This window comes from Equus caballus, chromosome 3 (assembly GCF_041296265.1).
Source record: "Equus caballus isolate H_3958 breed thoroughbred chromosome 3, TB-T2T, whole genome shotgun sequence".
Classification (NCBI taxonomy): domain Eukaryota; kingdom Metazoa; phylum Chordata; class Mammalia; order Perissodactyla; family Equidae; genus Equus; species Equus caballus.
Genome location: NC_091686.1, coordinates 57,134,076 through 57,159,260, shown reverse-complemented (window position 1 = coordinate 57,159,260; position 25,185 = coordinate 57,134,076). Strand labels below are relative to the sequence as shown.

The 25,185-nt window shown below is 39.3% G+C and overlaps 1 protein-coding gene across 47 annotated transcripts in view; it reads right to left on the bottom strand.

Moving 5' to 3' along the window:
• The window catches only part of MAPK10 (mitogen-activated protein kinase 10), a 302,212-nt gene extending 277,263 nt beyond the window's left edge, over positions 1-24,949 (bottom strand). For 4 of the 47 annotated variants that reach the window (XM_070263544.1, XM_070263540.1, XM_070263513.1 and 1 more), the window contains exons 1-3: positions 22,709-22,825; positions 21,418-21,666; positions 19,089-19,203 (exon numbers count right to left, since the gene is read on the bottom strand). Coding sequence is in view for 2 of the 47 variants with exons in the window: in XM_070263507.1 (XP_070119608.1) it covers positions 19,089-19,147 (59 nt within the window). In the remaining 45 variants the exon portion in view is untranslated. Of the gene's footprint in view, positions 1-19,088; positions 19,204-21,417; positions 21,667-22,264; positions 22,501-22,708; positions 23,133-24,234 lie in introns of those variants that run through there. The other 43 variants (XM_070263536.1, XM_023637781.2, XM_070263547.1 and 40 more) reach the window with 30 other exon arrangements.
• Between the last annotated feature and the right edge of the window lie 236 nt (positions 24,950-25,185).

Genomic DNA, 25,185 nt, shown 5'->3' with positions numbered 1-25,185 from the left:
AGAGTCCCCTCTGCGTACTTATATCAGCCTGTAAACTCAAGAGAACAATCTCATCAGAACAAGCCAGACTGGGAAAAAAAACCAAAAACGCAACTCTCTTTCTGACTGTTAGAAAAGGACGCTAAGAGGCACCCCACAAGTGCACAGGTGTTCCCTCACTCTCACGGTCAGTCACTGGACTGAAAAGAAAAGCGTTCTCAGTGCCCTGTCTTCACATAACCAAGAATACTGAGAATGCCCTCAAGCAAACAGTCAGCTGAGTTCCTTTAACAGGGGAAGGTTCGTGCACTTTTTGTTAAGAGCAACAAATCGATCATGAAATGAACCTCCTGAAAAATGTTTTATCGTGACTGTGAGGAAATGTACAACGTGACAGATGATTCAGCAAGCCTAATTATCTACAAGGTTGTTGAGGATGGAAAAAGCTGCACCAAAATGATTCTTTAACAGGTTTTCCTTATGCTTTTCCTGGGTTTGTAACTAAAATTCCCTTAATCGTTAGCTGTATCTTTTGTCATTAATCTTTGCTTTCTCCTCCCTTTTCATTTACGAATGCCTAAATGGGACTTTTAAGTTACTAACTGATAAACTTACGTTTTTTTCCCTAAAAATGTATGTTGAGCCCAAATAGCAAAGATCTACTTATGGCACAAATGGGTTTTTTTTCCTTCAAACAATATTCAAATGTACTATGAATGTTTCAAAAAACACAAACTAGATGTACAACAAAATTGAGTATTAAACCAATAAAACCTTACATTTAAATACATTTTAAATTTTAAAAGATTTAGTAAAACTTTCGGTAAACTTTATTTTAAATAAAACTTTACATTAAATGTAACTTTACATTTAAGTGCATTATTTTATAAATCATTCTCCCTCATCAGGAAGATTTTTTTTTAATTATTCTAAAAAAATGTCACAAGCTCGTCGAACTCATGCTGTAAATTTAAGATAGGGAAAGAAAAAACTTGTGGAATCAACACATCTTTGAGATTCGGTTAAAAAAAAAAGTATTCTCAGTAATCTCAGCTCTCTGTAACGAAAAAGGAAAGAACGCCACCCACCAAATTACATAGAATTTTAGAAAACACACTCTAGTCCACCTTTGTACGGGGGTACGGGCTGTGGTTTGACACAGTACAGTACCAGCGTGGCATTTATGACATTTTCCCGTGCCCTACCTTCCCGCAGAGAAATAGGCCAGTTCATCCTGTAACTTTCCACAAAGTCGTTCAGAGGAGCTCCTTAGTAACCTGGAGGTCATAGCAGGTATGGTGGTCCGCCTGACCTTCTAGACAAAAGCCTAGCGTCAAAATGAAACCTGACTTGAAATTAAGGAAAAGTAATTCGGGGGGAAACTTTCCCCAGGCAATCCTCGCCATCTTTAATTTTAAAGAAATAAATGGAAGGAAGTGAGCGAATGGAGTGAAATGTACTGAATGATGATTATCATTTATCGTGAGTGAGTGCGCTCCATTTACGTCTGGTTAAAATTTATAATGTATTTGTTCCCAGGTTCTCAAGACAGAAGTCACAAATCAGTATGCTTCTGGCCATAGGTTTTGCATCCAAATTTAATGCTGCTGACTGATGGGTAATGGTAACCAACTAATCACTAAATAGCTATAGAGATTTTAAGAAAGCAATAAATTCCATAATTTATCATCAAGGATTGTTTATAATTATTTTAGGCCGTACTTGCCTTCTTCTAGAAAAAAACAAAGTTTCTCAAATTTATTCCTCTCATAGAGAAGGCTTCTCTGCTCTACCTTCACAAGAAGTCGTTTCTATGACTTTCTCCCTATCCCGAGTCTGTCATCTAGAATTCCCAACTCCCCACCTCCTCTCTCCTCAGCTGCCCAGCCAAACTGCTGGACAGCGTTGTCTACACTTGCTGTCTTCATTTCCTCATCTCCCCATAGGTCCTCAACCTGCTGAGATGTGTCTTCTCAGACCACCAAAACAGCAAACAAGTTCTCATTAACGGCAAATGTCATTAAACCTAATGGACAACTTTTAGCTGTGATCTGCCTTAGCACCTGGGCAGAAACACTGCTGATGACTCCCTCTCTTCCCAGAATTTCTGGACAGCACGTCTCTATGCCTTTCAGAAGAATATAGAGAAAAAAGCCACAAACTCTGAAGTCAGAATGCCTAGATTTAAATTGGCTCTGCCATACACTGGCTGTGTGACAGTCTGTAAGCCACTTAACCTCTCTGGGACTCATACATTTTTCATCTGTAAAATCAGGGATAACAGCAGTACCAACTTCTCTCGAGAGGAGTAAATTGATTTTATATATGTAAAAGCACATAAAACAGTGCCAGGCACAGAGTCAGTGTCATACACATTTTAGCCTTTTTCATTTTTATTATTGTTTTCCTCCTACTTCTCTAGTCACTCCTTCTCTGTTGGTATTCATCAAGACTTTTTCCTAGATTCCCTCTTCCCCCAAGCTACAGTGTCCTTCTTGTGGATGAAGCCTAAACATAATCTCCAGCCCACATGTATTTCTTAAACTTTAAGCATACATATGCAACTGCCTACTGGATAGCTCAAATTCCACACGTCCACAGCTGAAGTCGTCTTCCTGCCAAGACTGCTCCTCCTCCAGTGTTCCTTTTCTCTAAAATTGCAACCGCCACCCACACAGTCATCCAAGCCCGAAGCCAAGAGTGATGTCTGCCTCTGTCATTCCCTTCATCTTCCAAATGCAAACAAGTTCTTCAGATTCTCCCTACCTCCTACAGACCCCTTGAACACATCCCCTTCTCTCTAGCCCTGCAGCAACTAGTCCAGGCCACCGCTGTGTCGCTCCCTGACCACCGCAACAGCCTCCTTGCGTCTTCACTGTCAGTCTTGCCCTTCTCTAAACAATTTCCACATGCAAAGGAAGCGTTCTTCTAACCCTCAAACCTGACCATGCCGCCGACCCTTTGCTTAAAACTCTTCCACATCATATTCCACAGCACACCAAGCTCTTCCTAATAGAATCTGGCCCCCGCATATTTACTCAAGGAGACTTTCTCTGACACCTAAAATTATGTTCAGTACCCTTGTCATAAGCTCACAAAAAATGCTGTAGCCTCTCCGAGAATATTTCTCATATTTTATTAAAATACTTAAAGTAAACATACAGATAAATTATATAATTACAAACTGTGATACCTGCTACTAACAGAAATGTCTGTGTCCCTCACCAGACTATGATCCCAGGAGGACAAGACCTTTTCTGAGCTCAGTGTCTAGAAGAAGAGGCACTCAAAAATACAGATATATGTATGTACATAAATCCATAGAAAAATATTGATATCATCAATGCTAACAGGAAGACGTAGGAGGGAAGGGGGAGGGAGAAAGACAGCCTAATTTCCTGCCGACACTCACCTGTTAGATTCTCTAAGGAGCTTGACTGTCAAGGCCCACCTCCACACACCAACCCCGCCCCTCCAACGTCCTCTCCATAGCTTTGATGCAGTGAAAGGTGATCCATAAAATGCCTGGGATATGTTTTGATTTGGTCAACAAATACGAATGATTTGTTGTTTGTGTTAGACTGTGCTAGGCATTGAACTCTACTCAAATTAAAAGATCAAGAAGTTCTTAGGAGCTAAAGCTAAATGCTGTTTATATCAAACATGTTCAAGACATTGGTATACAAACACTACGTGAAAAATGATTTTTAAAGTTTAAAATCTGTCCATAACGATCCTGCCTTAGAGTGTAAGGTAACAAACAAGAACCGGATAATGTTACCGTTGATAGAAATGACAGGCTAAAAACAAGTTGGTTTTTTAAAAAATCGTTTTGCTTTTTGTCTTCTTGCTCTCTCTCTCACCCTCTCTTTTTCGATTTCTTACCCTTTCTCTCCCTCTGCAATAGATAATACATTACATTATTCATATACTGTCAGAGATGCCCCCCGAATTCAAAATTAGTCAAAAGAAATCAAACCACAATCAACAGATTTTTTTAATATAAGAAGAAAAGCATAATTCAGGTTCAAATCAGTATAAGATCAAATAATAAATGAACAGATAAGGAAATGCCATACAATAACCTTTAGAAAATAACTAGAACATGAAATTACTTCTATAAATTAATATCAGATAATTCCTAAGTAAGGATAGAATCAATTTCATGGAAGAGAAATACTTTTTTAAAAAGTTTTAAATTGTTTTCTTTTAAATTAGTGGTATGTGTACTTTGGGGGAGCTCAACCATTGTGACTAACCCAGAAGGTGGTCTTAACTGTTTAAGATCTGGTCTTAGTGGAATTTAACATTTTAACTTAAGCTTGACAACTCTACTTTCTCCTATAAGTGACTCTTGAGAACTGTTTGGGGGTTCTATCAAGCAATTAGGACTACCTACAGACCCTTGAACAGAGGGTCTTATCCAGGAAGATAAGACTTAGAGCACTTATCCACGAAGTGCCTCCACTTTCATCAAGTATCCACCTTTAGAAGGGACAAACACAGAATCATGAAGAGAGGAGGAACTCACACCTAGGAGGATATATCAAGTAAAGCCTTTGCTCAGTGACTCTCCAGGGAAGCCTTCCGTGGTCACCATATCCAAAATTGTGACCCTCCACCATACTCCCTGATCCATTTTCCTGCTTTAGTATTCTCTTTGACCATTTCCACCATCCAATATATAACATATTTTATTGTTCATCTTGTTTATTGTCTGTCTCCTTCAACCAGAACATAAGCTCATGAAGTCAGAGATGATTTTTTTAATCCATTGTATTCATTACTGTATCCCCACAGCTGGAACAGGATCTCACACATGGTAGTGTTGAATAAATATTCTTTTAATGAATAAATAAAATAAAATCTTATCTTGGAATCAATGTGGTAACTAACGGTACATCTAGATTACCTTTATCTCCACATGGTAAATGTAATGTAGCTAGGGGTCTTGCCATAGATTAAATTTAGAAACAGTTTTCTGTTGATAGTGACGGAGAATGATCATCACTTTGATCACCTGAGAAAGACAAATCACATCTGAATCACTTTAGATGGACTCCTCAGAAACTGCTCAAGGTCTCTAACCACATTTCAATGAGTGGATATCCAAAAGAAGGTGTGTAATAAGTCCCTTTGTGTTTGAGAGTCATAAAAAAGAAACTGCCTCACACAGAGAGAGAATGGGGAAATGGAAAGTGGTGAGAATTCTGGGTCCTTAAGATGATGGACACCTGCACCCAACACAATCGGATAATGCAGACCCAGTTTGCAACCCAGGAAGAGGGACTATGGCATGCCTGGATCAAGGGCTGGAGTATAGCACCCAGTTAATCTGCCATTGCCACTCCACACATAAAGAAAGAAAATGTTGCTCTCTAACTCTCTTTGTCACCATGTGAATCCAATGTGTCCACCATGTGTATATGGAACCCAAGCTTTGATGCTGGGAATGGGCTGAGACCGACTGAATATCATCTAGAATCCTCTACCTAGCACTCAAGCCCCCATTGATTTGCCCAAATATTCCAATACTATCAGACTGGTGATTTTATCCTTAGCATATAAGCTTTTCCAATGTCTATCTATTTGCCTTTTTCCAACAGCCCAATTGCTCAAATACTGATTTCCTCCAATCCAACCCACAGTTTCCTTAACATACAAGGCAAGACCTCCTCTTCTCCTTGTCTTCTTTCACTAATTCCATTCTTCTCTTCTTCCCACAATGCCTATGGAAATTATTTTTTTAATCTTATATTTGCAGAGACATTGAGAATATGCAAAGCACATTCACACGCATGCTGTCACTTGTGTAAGTAAACACAGAGTAGTATTTTATATACACATTTTTTCTCGCACTCTCCAGGCCTAGACCCTTTCCACAGCTCTTCCCAATCCTAGTGGGGGGGGTCACCCAGGAGTATATATACCACTGAGGATGAAAATGAAATTAACTTATTTTATTCTATTGAAAAGTACCTCAGGGCATTTGCTATGATAACAACTAAGTTTCTTTTGTTATTTCAATAACGAAACTGTTTGGTAATGATCCAAAGCAAACCAACCTTTTCCAAAGTTTTCAGTGTTATAAGAATAATAACAAAATTTAATTCTCTGCTTTAGCCAGACACTGTATTAAAATGTTTTTACATTCAATTCTCTCAAAAACTATGGGGCATGTATTACATGCCCATTTTATGGATAAAGAAACTAAGTCTTAAAAGCATTAACTGATTGCTCAATGTCAAGTTGGAAATTCAGATCTGATGTGTCTGACTAGAAAGCGGCAGCCCTTGGGCGCCAGGCTCTGCAGTCGAGCTATTGTATTACACAGGGCGTAGGAGCAGGGCTGCAAAACAGGCCAAGGGCATCGCAACTCTCACCAAGGACACACCCAGTACAAAGCACAAGAAAATAACACTTAAAAACATTAAAAATAAATAGATAAAGAGCAAATGTGGGCCATTGCTTGGGGCCTAAAACAGGGTCATGCAGTGACTAAGGCCAGCAGTGGGAAAATGGAGAAGTTGAAGCTAAATAAGACCAGAAATCTTCCTGTCAACCCTGCTCTCACCTCACCTCCAAGACAGTAAGGTCTTATCTTGGGCAAGAAGTACTGGAAGCTTCCTTTCCACACACAACCAAAGAGACTCCAGGTTCCCCCTTCATGACACTGACTCACCTTTTTTCCTTCTTTAGTGCTACTCACTAATCATTTTAACCCGGTTTATCTGATCAAATGAATAGAGTTAGGGTTTGAAAGAGGGTAAAAGACAGTGAAAGCCTCACTCGTTAGCCTAACAGTCTTATTTCACTCTCCAGACATTATATTCAACTTTTTTTCTTTATTTCCATAAATAAAGAGGCAATAAAGTATAATGCATAAATGAACAGATTCTGCTCTGCCACTCACTAACTGCGGGACCTTGAACATGTTGTTTAACCTCTCTGTGCCTCAATTTACTCATCTGTAAAATGGGCAGATGATAGTTCCAACCTCATTGTGAGGTATTGCGAAGAATAAATGAAATAATGTATGCGACGTACTTGGGATATTGCCTGGCTCAAAGTAAGTTCTCTATAAGTATTTATGATTATAATTACAATACAATACATGTGTCATAAGGATCATTGAATAATAGCTAATATTCAATGAAAATTATGCTAACTGGTTTCCATTTATTCTTCACATAAAACCCACAAAGTAGGTACTATCGCTGTCCCAATTAAAAATGAAACAGAGGCTCAGAGAGGTGATGGAGGAGTCCAAAATTACCCAAGCAGTAAGTTACAGATTTAGGACTCAAGTCCAGCAGTCTGATTCCAGAATCAGGCTCTTAAGCACCACGCTATTTGAGGTGGGTAATACCTACTTGCTACTAGGTATTGAAGTTCTGTTCTGTGCCAGGCATTGTTCTAATAACTACATCTCTTACATCTTGTATCTCTTGTGAAAATTAATTGAAATTCTCACAACTACCTTATGAGATAGATGCTTTTATTGTTCCCATTTTAAAGATGAGAAAACCGAGACACCAGGCATTAGGGAACATGGCCAAGATCACACAACTACCAGATAGCTAAAGGAAGTGTTCTCCATACTGAGAGGTAGGTAAAGCCAAGGAGCTACATTTAAATCTCAGTGATCTAATATCAGACTGAGTATCACAATTTTCAAAAAAGAAACTCCCTTCTGGTATATTCACCTAAACAACGTGTAAGCCAGAATGACTGGGCAGACACTCAACACTGGAATCATAAAAGAAGGAACTGATTAAATGCTAATGTATTCTGGTTTGCCTTACTACTCAATCATTTTCCCACCTCTAATAGCAGCTGTTTTCAATAGCCATTTTCACTCCATCCTCTACAATCTGAATAGATTCACTATTAACAAATATGGATCAACTTTTCATAGGAAGCAAGACCATTGCCTTCATTTGGCCCCTATGCCATAGAAGTTAGAGATAATGTAGAGAGAGATGGTGGATGAATACTCAGTCCCCAGAACTATGACAAGAGGAGAATCCACCAATGATGTATTTGGCCAAAACTCACAGGAATTTATAAGCATCACTTATCAGTAGTGATGGATAACGACTGATTGGGTGCTGAGCAAAACCACAGTAGTCCAATAACTCTTGAAGTACTTACACAAATTAGAAAAACAAGCTTTGGTTTGGTGAGCAGAGCACAGGTGTGGTTGCAGCCCTGACCACCCACTGAGTCTCAACACTATCCACCCAGGGTTTGGTGTATGTTCCAAACAGACCTCAACGGATCTGAGCTAAAAGGGAAGGTGCCCTTAAAAGTCCAGGGAGACAAGACATGATCAACAGCAGGGACAGAAACATACTGTTACAGATCTTGAGAACAGATTGTATAAAATACAAGGGTCTAGAAGGAAGATGGCAAGAACATTTTCTTTACAGGAAGGTTGTGTGGGAGGATATCAATGTGCCATGGAAAATAATACCAGTCAGATGGTTAGAACAAGTTATTGGATCCCTTATATTCACAACAGAATTAAATACTTGATTTGCTAGGCAAAAGAAAGCCCAATAGGAATATATATAAAGGGATGATACATAAAATTTAAGATTTGAGAGATTCTTCAGAATGTTGTTCTAGGTAAAGAAAAGGCTGATGATCAATTACATGGTCATAAATTAGCTATTAGGAGACAAATAATTAATTCACAAGGTATGAGACAGGATCTTGATAGGAAAGAAGACATGTCAATAATAATGGTAATAAATTTGACCCAAAACAAAACATGGCAGTTACTGAGCACTTAATGCCATGTGCTTTGCACTCATTACTTTCACAACTGCCTTATAAGATCAGCACCGCTATTAGTACCATTTTACAGACGAGGAAACTGAGGCTTAAGAGCTGATGTAACTTAACCAGGGTCTCATATGAAGTATAGAATTTGGGTTTAAATCCAGGCAGTCTGACTCTGGAGTTTGCATTCTTGACCACTGTACTATATCGGTTTGTGTGACACTGATGGAAGTCACCGTAATCAACAAGCACACAGATGCAAGTACTGGGGCCATCTCCACTTGCATAGAGAGAAGTCAGGATAATGAGGTCCCTGATAGCAATGGAAAACCTGACCAGAATAGAGTGATGGAAATAATGCGCTAAAATGAAATTCAAATACTTTTAAAATGACTTCTCTACTAACCAGGAAAATAGTTTACGAAAAGTAAGATTCATAAGAAACAAAGTGAAATGGACTTCCATGCCTGGTTTCATCTTCCCACTTTGGAATTGGCAGAGAACAGGTTTGCTGTGTAGGCATGTTGCGGTAATGACTTTACTATTATTAAGAGTGACAACGGTTCCAGGCAGTATTTCTTATTTACATAGCAGCCTTCAACACAGGAGCAAAAGCACCTGGCAAACATTCTCATTTTTATTATTGATGACTTAGATTAATAGAGCGCCTTTCTGTCAAAGAGCTCATTAATCCTTACATGGACTCTTGTGACACAAATAGGCAAGCAATCCATTTCTACATTTTACATATGGAGAAACCAAAGCCCAAGGACCTGAGTATAAGTGCCTAGTAATACTGTGGCTAGGCATACAGTGAAATCATAAAGAACCCAGCATTTCCCTTCCTTGCTGACTGAATCCCTATCTCTTTTACAACTTCTTCCTCCAAATTACCTGAAACCTGGATGTCTTCTCCATCTTCTGGATTCCTCTCCGTTGATTCTTACTGCCTCTCCTTCAAGCTAGATTCTCATTCCCTCCCTCTCTCCAACTGCTCACCCTGCGTCCATTTTTCTCCTCTCCAAACCGCTCTCAACATTGCTGCCAGTTGAAATCATTTTCCTAAACCTGCTCAGAAAACACCAGTAGCTCTTCATTGTCTGTAGAAACAGACCCAAATTCCTTCAGAGATCATTCCTGACCTCCGTTAGTCTGGGCCCAATCTATTTCCCAGCCATATCCCTGACTGCCATCTCCTCTGAACTCCAAACACACTCTGCTCCTTGCTCATTCTATTCCCTCTTCTAGAATTAACCTTTCCAGCTCTAACACTAACTACCAAAATCATCTTCACCATTCCACTCCAACGCCATCTCCTCCATGAATCCCTTCTAATCCCTCAGCTGAAAATGGCTGCTCCCTCCAACTCCACAACACACGTTTAACCTTTTATTTGTAGTACTCACCATATTCTACCTAGGACTGGAGTGACTTACGAAAACATGTCTGTCTTTGACTGTTCGATCATTGAGATTCACAGAGAGTCAACTATGTGTCAGGTCCTGTGACAGCTACTGGGTGAAAACGAGAAACAGATCTCTGCCTTCATGGAGGTTAGTCTCACAGCCTTTCCCGTCGAGAGGGCCTCCTCTGAACGACCAAACACTATTTTCTCAGTTTTTCCAAGGGTGGTACATAATTTGTACCGTTCCAGGTGCATAAAAGAGATGTTAATTTGTTACATACAACACACACTTTTTAGAGGTGGTTCTCAAAGTATATCGCTTACAATCCCTGAGGGTCCCTACGAGCCTTTCAGGGGGGTCCCTGAGGTCACAACTGATTCCAAATAATATTAAGAGATAGCTTCCATTTTCACTCTTATTCTCTCAAATGTACAGCGCAGTCTTCCTGAGGCTGCGTGATGTGTGATGTAACAACAGATTGAAGGCATAAGCAGATAAAATAATTCAGCTGTCTTCTGTTAAACTGGTCATTAAACAGATTTGCAAAAATGTATAACAATGCCACTTTGTCACTAAATTATTTTTGTTTTGTAGAAGGTAGTTTTCATAAAATAAGTTATTTTATGTTAACATGTAATGGGTTTACTGCTGTTAATTCTTAAATGAATTACATAAACATGTTAAATTTATATCTTAATTCCTAATATGATAAATACCAATGAATATAACCCACATAAACAAAGGCTCTTTGCGTTTCTAAATAATTTTCAAGAGTGTAAAGGGATCATGAGACCACAAAGTCTGAGAAGTGCTGCCTTAGAGCTCTGAGACACCTGTCCTTCTGCGGAACCCCAAGTGAGAACGCCTGGGTGGTAGCCGAATCATTTGTAATAGCACTGTTCCCTGAACTCAACCTCTGCTAAAGCAACTATCCTATTGTGAGATTCATTTATTTATAAGTTTCTCCCCCTTCCCTCCCCACCAAGGCCGTGGTTTGGTAGTGAGCTGCTTGAGGACAGAGACCAAATAGAATGTATCTGTGCTGCTGCCGCACCTAGCACAGAGCGGGCAGCCAGTGAATATTTGAGGGTGAAAGGAAAGAAGGAAGGGAGGGAGGGAGGATCGGAGGGAGAGTGGGAGGGAGAAAGGGAAGAACCGTGTCTTCTTCATTCTCCTAAGACTCCTCCATAGCAATGTGCCCATCGAAAATATCTGGTAACCTTCATGTAAATGGCTTGTATCAGTAAGATACCTAAACCGATCAAGATGCCAATAGTTTCACTTGGTTTGTTGGCAAATCCCAGCACAGCTTAGAAACCATGATTTTTAAAGGCAGATTTTAAGATTCCTCTCATAAGTCAATCAACAAACAATTGTGCACATTAGTCCTTCAACAGCAGAGGATAATTTTAAAATAAAGAAAGACATGTATATGGGAAATAAATGCAGTCAATTTGGTTGCCTATGCATAAACTATCTTCCTTATGGATAATAAGTCTGAATGATTGGAAGTGATTTCCTATAACTAAAATATCTCTTGATTTAGAGTGACAATGGGTAGAATTAAGCTAAAGATATCAAAAGGAGGAGAGTTAAAGCAAAACTGGGCATTGACAGGTCTGTCTTCAAGACCCTTCTAAGCCGCCATCTGACCTAATCTTCATTGTCAACTGTCCATGAAGCGGCTTTTCATCCTCACGAAGTCCCTTCACTGGCCAAGGCTGCCCTCACCAAGGTACTCCACTTGGGCCTGGCCTTTGGGGTATTATCCCATATTTTAATTCAATCTGTACAATTTAATCCACATAATTTTCACAGTTAAAAAGAAATTTAAATACATCTGCCACAACTCCCTCATATATGGTTGAAGCTCAGCTAGGTTAAGAATTTCCCAAGGAAATATTAATTCAGACAGAGCTGGAATAAAGAAGGGGAATCTAACATCAAGGTCTCTTCCTTTTCCAGAGACTACACAATGAAAATTTTAAAATAATCTGCCAAACTCCTAACAAAGCACTCTCTTCCAGAGCAACCTTGACTCTCTCCCCATATAAAAGTCTTTCCTATATGTTCCCTTCCTTTAGCCTCCCGTGTCAATGCATTAAGACATTTATCCAAGTATGGATATTATCTAAGATTCAAAATCCATTATCAGCAATTCACACTTTCACTCAAGTTAGTTTATCAGGTTAGATAGCCAACCAATTTACTTTATAACATTTCTATTTTAATAGGAACAGTCTTCAACCAAAGGAGTAAGTGGGAATTTCACATATTATATCAGGTCCAGAAGCAGACAGCATTGAGAACCAGATGATGTTTTGGCTCCCTAAAATATATACAGAGCTATACATCTATACTCAGGACCAAGACTAGAAAAGAAGTTCAACATATGAGATTCGACTGCCTGTGACCTTCCACATTGCTGACCTGAACCCTGGATGGCCAAGAGGATAGTCAACAGACACATGACAAGATATATTTGGCTGAAACTAATAAAAGATGAAAAATAGCTTAAATTAACTGCTTCTTACCCACTATTTTGCATAGCTTTTGCCTAACATATTTTATTCAATCTTTTTCGGGGAGAAAGGGAGTGCAATATTTTAAATCTGAATAAACTAAATTCCAAAGACTTATGCTGACTCTTAAGATTTATAAATGACCTTCTAAAGACCACAGTGTCAAGGTTATCCACTCTCAAATTTAAAGGAGCTTAAAAGTGGGTCTTAAGAATTTAAAGCACCAACAAACCGCCTAAACCTTCCCAAAGGACAACTAGAAAGAAAACTTCGAAACATCTGGCATATATAATTTCTGGTATCAACACTATAAGTAATAGGTAATCATATGTAATGAATGCTGCTAAACTGTAGACTGGATTTTCCAACAAGACCAAAAGGTTTCTTATGTTAACCAAACTTTCATTGAGATCTATACTTTTATTTTAAAAGTAGTTCATCTGATACTGGTTATTGGAATACAGAGAATTCTTTATGAAGAATCTGAGACATGCTAAAATTTATGCTGACTCACTTTCAAATAAGCTCCAGGAAAATGCCAGCTTCTAAAGGTAACATTATTTTCCTGATCTGACATCAAATTACTTGGGACCTCTCAAATAGAGACAGTCTCAAATCCGTCGTCCTAGGAGATACAGCCCGAGGTTCCACCAATCAGTGGAAAGCCTCTAAAATTGTAAACAATATGAGGCCTACTTATGTTACTTTTACTAGGGTTAAATAGTTCTAAGGATTTCATTTCCCATCTTGGTAATTTGCAGCCATTGAGAAGCACACAGAGCAGCATATAATGATAAATTTCTGAATATTCTCTTATTAATCTCATTTGTAAGGTATTTGGTTCCACAAACCTGTTATGTTTATTTCTATGTCTTTTACTTCGATTATGCTGTTATCATTTCTTTGAATCCCTGTTCTTACCCATACCTGAAATTCAAACCACATCAATGTTTTAAGGCTCCATTCAGGTCCAACTTTCGTCTTTAATACTGAGAAGGATACAACGTGGTGATAAAAAAGGAAGTGCTCCAGAGTTGAACTCCCTGGGCTCTTCCCTCACTATGACCAAGGGCAAGTTACTAAACCTCCTATGCTTCAGTTTCATCATTTGTAAAATAGAAATGCTCAGTAGCATTTCTGTGGGAATTAAAAGAATCAGTGCATGCAAAGCACTTTGAATAGTGCATGGCATGAAGTAATCACTCAATAAATGTTGTCCACTATTACAATCTTTATTATACCCCTCAGTCTTCCTGCATTTTTCCACACAACTATAGACTCATAATTCATAAGTACCTTAGAGGTCACTTAGTTCAACCTCCCACATAAAGTAGTATCATGTCTAAAGAGTCCTTAATGTTTCGTCAACCATGAAGATGGTTAAATGTCTGCAGTGCTGGAAAGTTTACTACTTTTCAAAAAGCACAGACTTACAAACAGTCCAATAATCAGAAAGATGTTTCATGTATGGTGTCTACTTTTCTACTCACTGGTCTCATTTCTATCTCCTGCACAAATTCAGAACAAACTCGCATCCTCTATACTCTTTCACACAATATTCTAAAGTGTCTCTGACTAGTTAAGAGAACAGTAGGACACTTTATTTAGGAAAGTAAGACAAATTTTCGCAACATTTACTCAACAGCAATGGCAATAATAAAACTATATTGTTACATGAAAAATTAAGGTAATCTTTGCTTCTAAGTGATTTGGCAAATAGTATTCACAATTATCACCCAATCTGTTTAAATAAGACTGTAGACTCTGTCAGGCTGCTTTCCAGACTCTATCAAGAAATATGATTTTGGTGCCTTTTTTGTAGTGTAGTTATTTCTCTACGAAGTCCATTTTGCTATGTTTTTTTTTTCTCCTTGTGATTTTCTTTTTCCTGCCTCTGCTTCTATCTTTCCATATCTATCTCTTGCTCTTTCTTCTTTCATTCGCCAAACAATCATTCAACAAACATTTATGCAGTACTACCAAGTATCAGGCACTGTGCTAGGCATAGAAAGTCAAAGATTTATCTGGCTCAAATTACTCACAGGCTAAGGTAGAGAGAGAGACGCACAAACAGTTAAAAAGTCTGGTGGTAATGCACTCAGATAGATATACATAGACTACTACGAGAACACCAGGAAGGAATGCCTAACGGAAGGAGTGAGGAAGGCATCTGGAAGGAGACAACATCTGTTGAAGTCTAAAGTGAGTCTAAGCAGTACCTCTCAAACTCTAAACCACCTGAGAATCTTGTTGGAAAGATTCTGAGTCAGTAAATCTGGGTGGCACTCAAGATGCTGCCTTCCTTATCAAGCTCCCAGATGATGCCTATGCTGTTGGTCCCCAGACCATTCTTTGAATTGTAAAGGTCCTAAAAGATGACTACTGACTGACTAAGGATGGTGGGGTGAATACAGGCAGAATAGACAATGTGAAATCACACAGGTAACCAACATTTGAGTTTATGTGATGAGACTGAAACACATTGATGTCCCCAGGCAATTCGAGCGCTCATCAGTTCCTACACTGGGGGTGGGTGGGAGTGTGGTATATTTTAAGAAGAAGAGAATTTATTACATAGGCAATGGAGCACATCAGAGTGGGCAGGGCAGTTACAGGGCAACAACTGCAGATCAGATCTGGTGGTTTCGTTGGTAGGATCATGGGCAATATGGTAACATGCTAGGCTACACAAATAAACCTGCTAACAATGATGACGAGGGCCTAATTTACGGCAGTAACAACAGATTTCTTTCAAAGGGGACTGACTTGAAAAATGCTCAGGAGATAAATTAGGTTGACGGCATTGTCACTTAATAATTTAAAAATCAAGCAAGCTGTTATTTTGCATTCTTTGCAGGTCTTTACAGGCCTATTCTTACTCTGATACTTGGTAACATGTGATCCTGAACAAGCCACTCAACCTCTTTTCACACCAGGTTCCACATTTTAAAAGAGTGAAGAGTTGACCCAAATAAACACTGCAGTCTCTTTAAATCCTAAAATTTATGATCCCACGAATTAAATTCATTTCTCATTGAATCATGGAATCATACAATGCAGTCTTAAAACCTACGCCAATACCTGGAATATAAATACCCATTGTATGACTAACATTGACTTTACCTAGCCAACAAGAATGAAAACTTGAGACTTTTTAACTCCTCCCTCTTCTTCACCCAAGACATCCATTACTGAGTCCAACTGCTTTGTCCTTATGTCCTACTAGTGATTCTTTGGTGTATGACATTATTTTTTTTTTCTTTTTTGCTGAAGAAGATTCGCCCTGAGCTAACATCCCTGCAAATCATCCTCTATTTTTAGTATGTGGGCTGCCAGCACAGCATGGCAGCCAACAAAGCAGTGTAGGTGCGTGCCCAGGAACCAAACCCAGGCCACTGAAGCAGAGCACACTGAACTTAATCTCTAGGCCACTGGGGCTGGCCCTACCTTTTAACTGGATTCCTGCAATAGCTCCTTAAGTGTTTTCTTTGGCTCCAACCTAATCCCCTTCCAAACGTTGTCCAAGAAATTGAAGAACTCTGGAGTCAGAAAGACCTAGGCTTGAATCCTAAATCCACTGTTTCTTAGTTGTACGATTGTCAGCAAGTTATTTAACCTCTCTAAACCTGAGTTTCCTTATCTTTAAATCATCTGGATGATACGAAGATTTAACTTCTTATATAGTATAGCATATAAAGTACTTAGTACAGTGCCTATTACACAATAAGAATTCAATAAGTGCTAGTCATTGTTTTGAAAGACAAATCTCATAAAGACTTGAGCAGGCCCTTCACAAAAGAGGAAAATCAAATGGCCAATAAAAAATGAAAACAAGTGTTTCTTCATTAGTAATCAGCAAAAAACACAAATTAATACTTCCATGAGTAAAATTATGTACCCACCAGACCAGCAAAATTCAAGAACTTATAAATCAAGTGTTGATGAGGATAGAGAGTTTCTCATATATTGTTGATGGAATTCATGCAACCAATTGGGAAAAATATTTTGGCATTCTCTAGAAAATCTGAATGTGCACATACCCCAAAACTCAGTAGTTCCTTTCTTTGATATTTACCCTAGAGATACTTTTATACATATACACTAGAAGCTATGAGCAACAATATATATATAAAATATTATATATACTTAATAACTTAAATATACCAAATAAATATATTTATACATACATAACTTAGGTTACATATATCTACATACGCACATATAAATATTATAGAAACAATCCAAATGGCCATCAACAGTAGAAGGGATAAGTAAATTTTGGTATATTCATGGAGTAGAATACTTCACAAGTTATGAACAAACGACAAGCATCAACATGGAAGAATCTTACAATGTTTAGCAAAATCAAGTGATTAAGAACATATATACTATGATTACAAGATGGAAAATCTACAAAGAAAAGCAAGAGGAAGTGTGCGACAAAAGACAAGGCAGTGGTTAGTGGTTACCTCTAGTGGGGAAGGAAAGCCTGTGATCTTAAGGCAGCACACGGGGGCTTACCAGGAGTCCAGTCCTTTGTATGAATGGTGGCGCTATAAGGTTTTCTGTATAATTACTCTTTAAACTGTCTTTGTTTTATACACTCTTCTATGTGTATGACGTATTTCATAATTTAAAAATAAATGTGATCATGTCATTCTCCTGCTTAAAATCTTTCCTAAGTTCCTCATTTTGGAATAAAATACAAACTCCTTAGCTTTGTCTGAGAGATCCTTCATGATACAGCTCCTGTTCCCTTCTTCAGCTTCATCTCTCCCATCCACATTTATGCCTCAGCGTAGTAGATGACACCTAGTGCCCCAAACAATCAAGGGCTCTCAAGCCTCTGGCCCATTGGAATAACGCTCGCCCTGTTACCCCTCCTCTAGCTAACTTCTCATTGTCCTTGACATCCAGCTGAAATGCCACTCTTCTGAGTGCCTTCCTTGACAAAGCCCCATCCCACCTTTGTTAGACTTTCCTCCAGCATCCCACTTAACAGCGCTGTATAAGTACCACCTTCCTCAGAATATCTCTCTCCCTTTTAATGGCAGATTTGATCATGAGTGCCACACTCTTCAGACTGAAATCTCCTTTAAGGCAGATACTTCTCTTTCATCTATCCCAAGAGCGAGGGATGATATCTACACCACAGATTCCCAATAAATGTTTGCTTAACGAATAAATGTTTAAGGTGAGGCAATGCATGTTTTCTACATCACTGGGAGTGACACATGACTCAAAATTCTAAGTTCGGCCATACAAAATTGCCCTTATTTTAGATCAAAAATGGTCGGTTACTGGCAATTATGTATGATTCCCTTTTATAACAAACACTTATTTAATACATGTTGATAACGTGCAGCATAGTGATGCTGTGATATCTGCTTTCTCAATATCACTGTAAGCAGACTGTGATGAAAATCATGATGTGAAATAAGTAGAGGGTTAATTTCATCAGTCTTCTGCAGTTATAGGTTATGCATTATTTCACATGACAGCCTACCTACCCAAAGTTATATAAGCCACTAAGCAAACGAAAAAGACATTGATCACCAGTTCAAAACAGCTTCTTGTGGAGCCCTACAAGCACCACTGTCATACTCTATTTCTCAAAGATGTTATTTGATGGATTATAACTGCTTCATCTCTGCTGGAGTCTATTGATTATTGACTTTGGTGACTACAAAGCATCAAGTACTTGATTAAAAAAGATATTGTGCCTGTGTGTGCAGATATTTTAATAAAATAATAAGTTTTTTAAATTATCCCAACTAGATCCAGAGTAACTGGATCTATTTTTAATATTGTTTTTATTAAGCAAAAGGATTTGTAGGCTAAAATGTCCATAAATTGAGTTTTATAAAACTGTGATGTGATTTCTCTTCCTTTATTTCTAAAGGTCTGAAGAATATATATAATAAAAATATATATAAATTTACATACATATATATATATATATATTCCTGAAAGGAATTGAGCGTTATAATTTAGCTCAGAACCAATTCTTCTGCTAGAGGGGACAAATTGGTAAAACATAGAATTGTGCTGCAAGTAATAAAAGCCACTGAAAAATACTGTGACCCAACTGTTACCCAACCTCATGAAATTATTCATTGCAGCCATTTTACATAGGCTGGTGTCACCCAGGGGGGTGGCATCACAGTGTCACACGAGGCACCAATGCACCTCAAGACTTCATGCTACTCTATGCGACATTAATAGCTTTGCACCAGCAGTTAAACATTCTGTCCTTTTGATTTTCACTCCTTTAGTTGATATGACTTGGAGCAATATTTCTTCAGATCCATACACTAAGCCATATGCAATATTTAAATTGGTTATATGAATTACACGTTTCCTGCTAAGAAACACCTTTAAGTTTGCAACTCACCACTGCTTATACGATTTCTCATCTATAGGAAACGGGTCTAATTCAACAGCTCCTTGCATGAGTTGCCATAACGAAGATCTGAGATGGTCCTGCCGTTGGTGTTTCTCATGCTAGCCTAAAATCAAAGCAAAAACACAGATGAGTTTGATTTTAACATTTAGATGGGAATTTCACTTGCACTTCGAAAACAAAAAGACCGACAAAGACAACTGGTGATGGGTGGTGGGGACGGGAATAGAACATCTCAAGGAGCTCACCCTGTTCAAATTTATCACAAGCATGAGGACTTTGATGTTACCAATACCAAAGTGGCTGGATATTGACAAATCTGAACATAAGCCCAATTAGTAATTGTTACTTTGGTTGATATGATATTTGTTTTGTGATATGGATTTGGTTTTGTGATACAAGGCACCCTACTCAACCTCAACTGGGACAGCTTCACTGTTACATGTTTGCACATTCTGCTTTCATATAAGATTTCACTGGAACAACAGGTTACATAGTAACTGATAAAAGGAAGGGAAGTTTGAAAACCTCTGACTTATGTGAAATAAAATAAAACTAAACTGAAATTGCTCTGAAGCTGGAAAGAGACTGTACATATGTTTTTCCATAATCTGATCTAGTTACAAAAATAGATTTGTAACTTCAAATTGTTCCTGTTACTTTTCGACATTATATTGGACCAGATTCTCCAAGACTGTGCCAGTTTCCAATGTTCTACCCATTATCAAACTATAAGTTTTGATTTCTAGTTTGGAAATTATGCTCACCATACCCAAAATAAACCTCTCTGCCCCAAATAAGAGTCCCTTTACTAGCCAAGTGCTTACAACTACGGCTAGGAATTCTTCCTCCATCACACTCTCCTGCCCCACGCCCCACTGTCTCCCGCCCCCCCCCCCCCCCCACCACCACCACCACTGGCCATCCCATTGAGAACTCCAGTGTGACCTACCACCGTTTCAGGGCAGGTGAATTTCTTTCTCCTCTGAATTGCTATCACATTTATTGTCAAATCACTGATACGAGCCCTTGATCGTACACTATCTTTGTTATTTGACCTCATCTCGCTAAATGACTATACACTGCCAAATGGCAGAAACCATCAGTTACAGTTTCTCAACTCTTCCACCCATAGCACTTAGTAGAGACCTCTTTGCATGGGAGACATTCATTTAAAGAATATTAATTGTGTCCCTACTATGTGCCAGACATAGTCAGTGGTAACAGAGATTATAATTTAGTAGAGAATACAGGAAGCACAGGAATAGGCAATTACTGTGTCGCATGACAAGTGCTATGACAGAGGAGGTACAGACACTGAATAAACATCGCCAAATGAACGGACCTAAGAGCTTTACTTCACTATCGATGCTTTCAGACGCTATTTCCAATGTATGAGAAGAGGATAGTTACTTTAAGAAACTCATTTTCAGGAAGCACATGGAGCATGCAGGCCAATTAACACCCAAACTAACACCCAAAAACCAGGAGGCAGTTCTACTTCTATGAAGACAAGTCGCTAAGGTGAATTTCTAATACTTTTAAGTCACCACTGGGTTGTGGGGTTTTTTCCTTTCTGACACACACACACACACACACACACACACACACACACACACACAATGTGGCAGGCCATTTTCCCGTGCATATTCTGTGCGGGGCCCCTCTGCAAATGCCTGGTTGCCCTGTAGGGGAACTTGCTTTGATACCCGCGCACCATACAGGGTTGGAGAGTAACTAGGAGTCAGGAATGATTCTAAGGAGCCTTCAGTCATTTCCTATTACATTCAAAACTTTAATTTTCATTCCTAGAAGCATGGGTTCTATAAGCCTAAGGGTTTTGAACCTCAGGGATAAGAACAGTGAGAAAGGCCATCATGGCCTGTTATGCATCCAAAACATCGATTCAACTAGAAAACCCTTTAGCAAAAATAAGCATAAATTTGTGGTCCACTTTTCAAACCAAAAATGTTTCTTTTGATTTAAGGATTTTCAATATCTCCTGAGGTCTCCATTTAGAGTTTCTGCCAAGATTCACAACGAGAAATGAAGTTCCCTTCTATTAAATAGAGGGGAAACAAATTGTACCTAAAATATATAGAGACTTTTCATTTTCCCTGTCTTTGCCTTGATTTCCTCATAAGGATAAAATGTGCTTAAACTGAAAAATCTTTAGTCAAAACCTCACAACTTTGCTATGAAAAGATGTACAGATAGGTAAATTTCTGAAAATCCAAGCTCCAATTTTAAATTGCAATTTCTCTTTCAAACAATCAATATGCAGCATAATCTTTTATCTGAATCAGCAGCAGCATCTCACCTCAGACTTATGTAATGCAATGAAGATATCTAGTATGCTAAAGAAGCATCTCCCCCAGCAGTCTATAGGCCCAACTTTTTCCACAAGTCCTTGGTCCTCAGAAGACGGTGTAAGAGACGCTTGTGCAGTAGGAACGAAGCGCTCAGCCTGCAGCAAGTACAGCATTGGACTCCTTTCCTGGCATCACTGGACACTTTGTGCCTCTTTCTGCATAAGGGTTGCAATGTCCAACCAAAAGCTTATGAGAGACTGTGAGAGGAAATAGCAGGGGCAATGGAGAAAGAATTTTAAATGTCAATCTGTTTACTTCTTCTAATTGAAGGAAGTCGCTCTTGCTTTGAGTCTGTTATTCTCATAAGCAACTAAGCAATCATTAGATTTGAACACACTGTTCCACGCAAAGTCGTTTAGCTACAAATGTGACCTGAAGCCAGAAGTAGAGCAGGCAGGGAGAGCATCTGTCCCCATCTTTAACACACAAGAAAACCCTCAATGTCTTTATCTTTTAACATCAGTATTAAAAGACTTTTCCCTAAGATTACATCCAAAGAAATAGATTCATTTACATAAAGCCACAATAAAACAACAAAAAAAAACCCTTTAAATATGAGAGGCTTTCCCTTTAAATACAGGAGGCTTTTTCATTTTACTTAGATCAAGCAGATTCCTTTTGCTTACGATATTCCTAAAAGATACACTAACAAGGAAAATCCTATCAATTTTCCTGTAAATTTAAAAATATACGTACATTTTATAGCATCCACAATCAACTCTCAGTTCATTCTAACCTTGAAAAATACTGACCACGTACTATGAAACCATTAAATACTAATAGCTGCAGACGTACCAGACAATGACAGCAAAAACACACTTGGTCCCTCTGGGATCTGTTCACAAACAGCCCCTTCCAGCATGGGAAACACTTCACCCAGCAGCAGATGCTGTTCTGGGGCAAACAAGCAGGAAGCTGGAGGCAGCTGATCCTTCCACTCTACATATAATTTCTTACTGCCTCATCATCAGGAACCTTTTTATGGCAACTGTGAAGATTTTGTAACACCAGGGGCCCGTCAAATTAAAGATACTTTGCAAAAACAGGAGGGAGTGGTTATGCAAATGAGGAAGCATGAAGACTCTTTAATATCTAAGGTCATGCCACCTTTGTCATCTGCTTTTCTAGTTCTGTTATGGGGGAGAGAAAATCCAGTTTGCTCTCCATGATGAAATAAGCTGATCCAGGACTTTATGTCAATTTTAAGAGTGAGATCAAGGTAGAGAAGGGAATACATACCAGAGGCAGCAAAACTAACTGTCGGGCCCCTAAAATCCAATGGTTCCAAAGTGGAGACAGGAGCTTGTGAGCTCATTCATGAGCATCACTGTCTATATTGACAATATATATGCTCACCTAAGGGAGAAAATTTACAGAAGCCTCTCTGAGAAGTGGTCATTCCTGCAACCATTTTTAACTCGTTGATCAGCATTCTGTGAGATTTTCCAGGGTCCGACAACTAGCAGACAGGGATAAAGGAAGAAATTGGACCTTGGACTGGCAATGCCTGGTGCACTGATGCCCATTTTCCTTCAGTCTGAACTGTGGCCTGTCCCAAATGACTTAGCCTGTCTCTTTCCAGTCTGTTCATCAAAGTTATCATCAACACACCAGAAGCAGGCAGGGCTGCTGTACAGACAGTGTCAGGCTCTGCAGCAAAGACAGCCCCTGTAAACAACCTTGTGGGTGCTTCAGAGCCGACTGCCATGGGATAAGCCCTTCTTTTCTGTGGCTAAACTGCAGTACCCTGGGAAGTTATGTCTTTAAGGGGGTCGAATCAGAGGCTCATTCTCTAAATTTGAATGGAGAGGGAGAAAAAAGAAATATACATATAATTTGCTTAAAATATCTCTAAGCTTGATTTACTTGAAGATTTCCCAATAAATCACATTTACTTTGCTGCAGGCACAAATACATCAATTCTGATAAATATATTGCCATGCTCATTTCTGAGGATACATCTCTCTCCCCTTGCCCCAAAAGAGCTTTGACATTTCTAGGGGACACAGTATCCCAGCACAGAATACCTGGGAACCATGCCATAAAAAAATAAATAAATAAAACGCTGCCTGCGGTGGCTAGGAGATGACTTTCTTAAAGAGCCCCCTCACCTAGGTGATTGCGGTGCCAATGTTTCCTCTCATCTCTAACCTGCCCCATGTTCCTCTCCCCAGCCCAAATTTAGCCTAGAGTGTCTCTGCAAGAGTAATGCCATTAGTTTTGCAACTAAAATATATAAATGCCATTCCCTACTAAAACATGTAAATATGTCCCAAAAGATTTACTTAAGTTACACCTCTCAGGAAGTAAACAGAAATGCATACTTAAAGACATGATTTTTTAATGTTTTATGGAACCCATAGCATTTCTTAGATATGAGACTGAGGTCAGCACAAGCACAGCTGTTGTCTTTCTCTCTGTCTCTCTCTCTGCCTCTATCTCTATTTTTTTTCTTCCCTTCTGTAGCTCTGCATTGGTCTAAAAGCCCCTGATCACAATAAGATCGCTCCCTCCCACCCTCTGCCAACCCTCACTCCAAACAGAAGGGTTTCAACACGCCGAAGTCTGGGGAGAGATGCTCCGCACAGAAGGAAAGGCTGGTGGCTTCTTGCCTCAGACGTAGTTCACTTCATTAACCTGCTTTCCACCCCATCTCTCTCCTCTCTCCCATGCTCACTCTCCCACCCCACCAGGAGCAATCAACAGACATCACCCCACCCTCCAAAAAACAGGTTAGAACCCAGAATGAGCAAAGAGCTACCTACCATTCCGTGCTTGAGAACTACGATCCTGATCCAGCAGTGTTTGCCCCAGAAATCCTCCCTACTTGTTTTTCATTAACCACATTCCAAATTGTAATAAGGAACAGATTTTTTGGAGGTGGGGAAATTGCTTAAAATTAATGATGGACAGGTGATTTCCAAGAAAACCCAACCTTAAAGTCACTCAAGCCCCTAGGAATTGAGGGGTGAGGAGAAAAACGAAAAATTGTAAAAATGAAAAAAGAAAAGAAAAAGGTAAGCATACAACAAGCACCACCAACCCCCATAAAAATAAAAAGAGAAGGGGAGGCTTAAAAAAAAAAAAAGAAGAAGAAGAGTGGCTTGCTGAATCACCCTCTTTCACTGCCTGGAAACCATTGTGCAGCGTGATGCTGCCTGTACCATTGTGGAACCTACCAGAGGAGACGGACAGAGCGCTTGGGGAATGGGGTTGCTATGGCAACTGAAAGGAGCACACATGACGTCAAAGCCCAGAGAGGTCTAGGGAGGGGGAAGAGGGGAAAGGGAAAAGGAAAAAGTCTAAGTGCGGCTGCAGCTACTGTGTTTTCCGGGGAAACGAGGACCCCGCAAAATGGAAAGGAATAGGTTTGTTGGCAGCCACCATCAGTAACGACGCCATCAGGCAGCCAGTCTGCACAACCCGGAGAAACAGTCGGCTCCACGCAGCCTTGGCCCCGTCCTCAGCAGCGTGAGGAACAAATGCCCGCAGACCAAAACACCACTGGAAATACTGTTAGTCTGCTTTTCGACGAGCTCAGCTCTTCACAAACAGCACACAGAGACACGTAGTATCTCTAAATGCCAAAACAAACAAGGATGTTAATAACCTCAGAGGGGAAGCGAACATTTGAGTCCCACTTGGTCCCCAGAGGTCATTTGCACAACACGATTGCTCTTCTCTGTTTCCTTGTTTTTCATAAAAATTCTAAATAA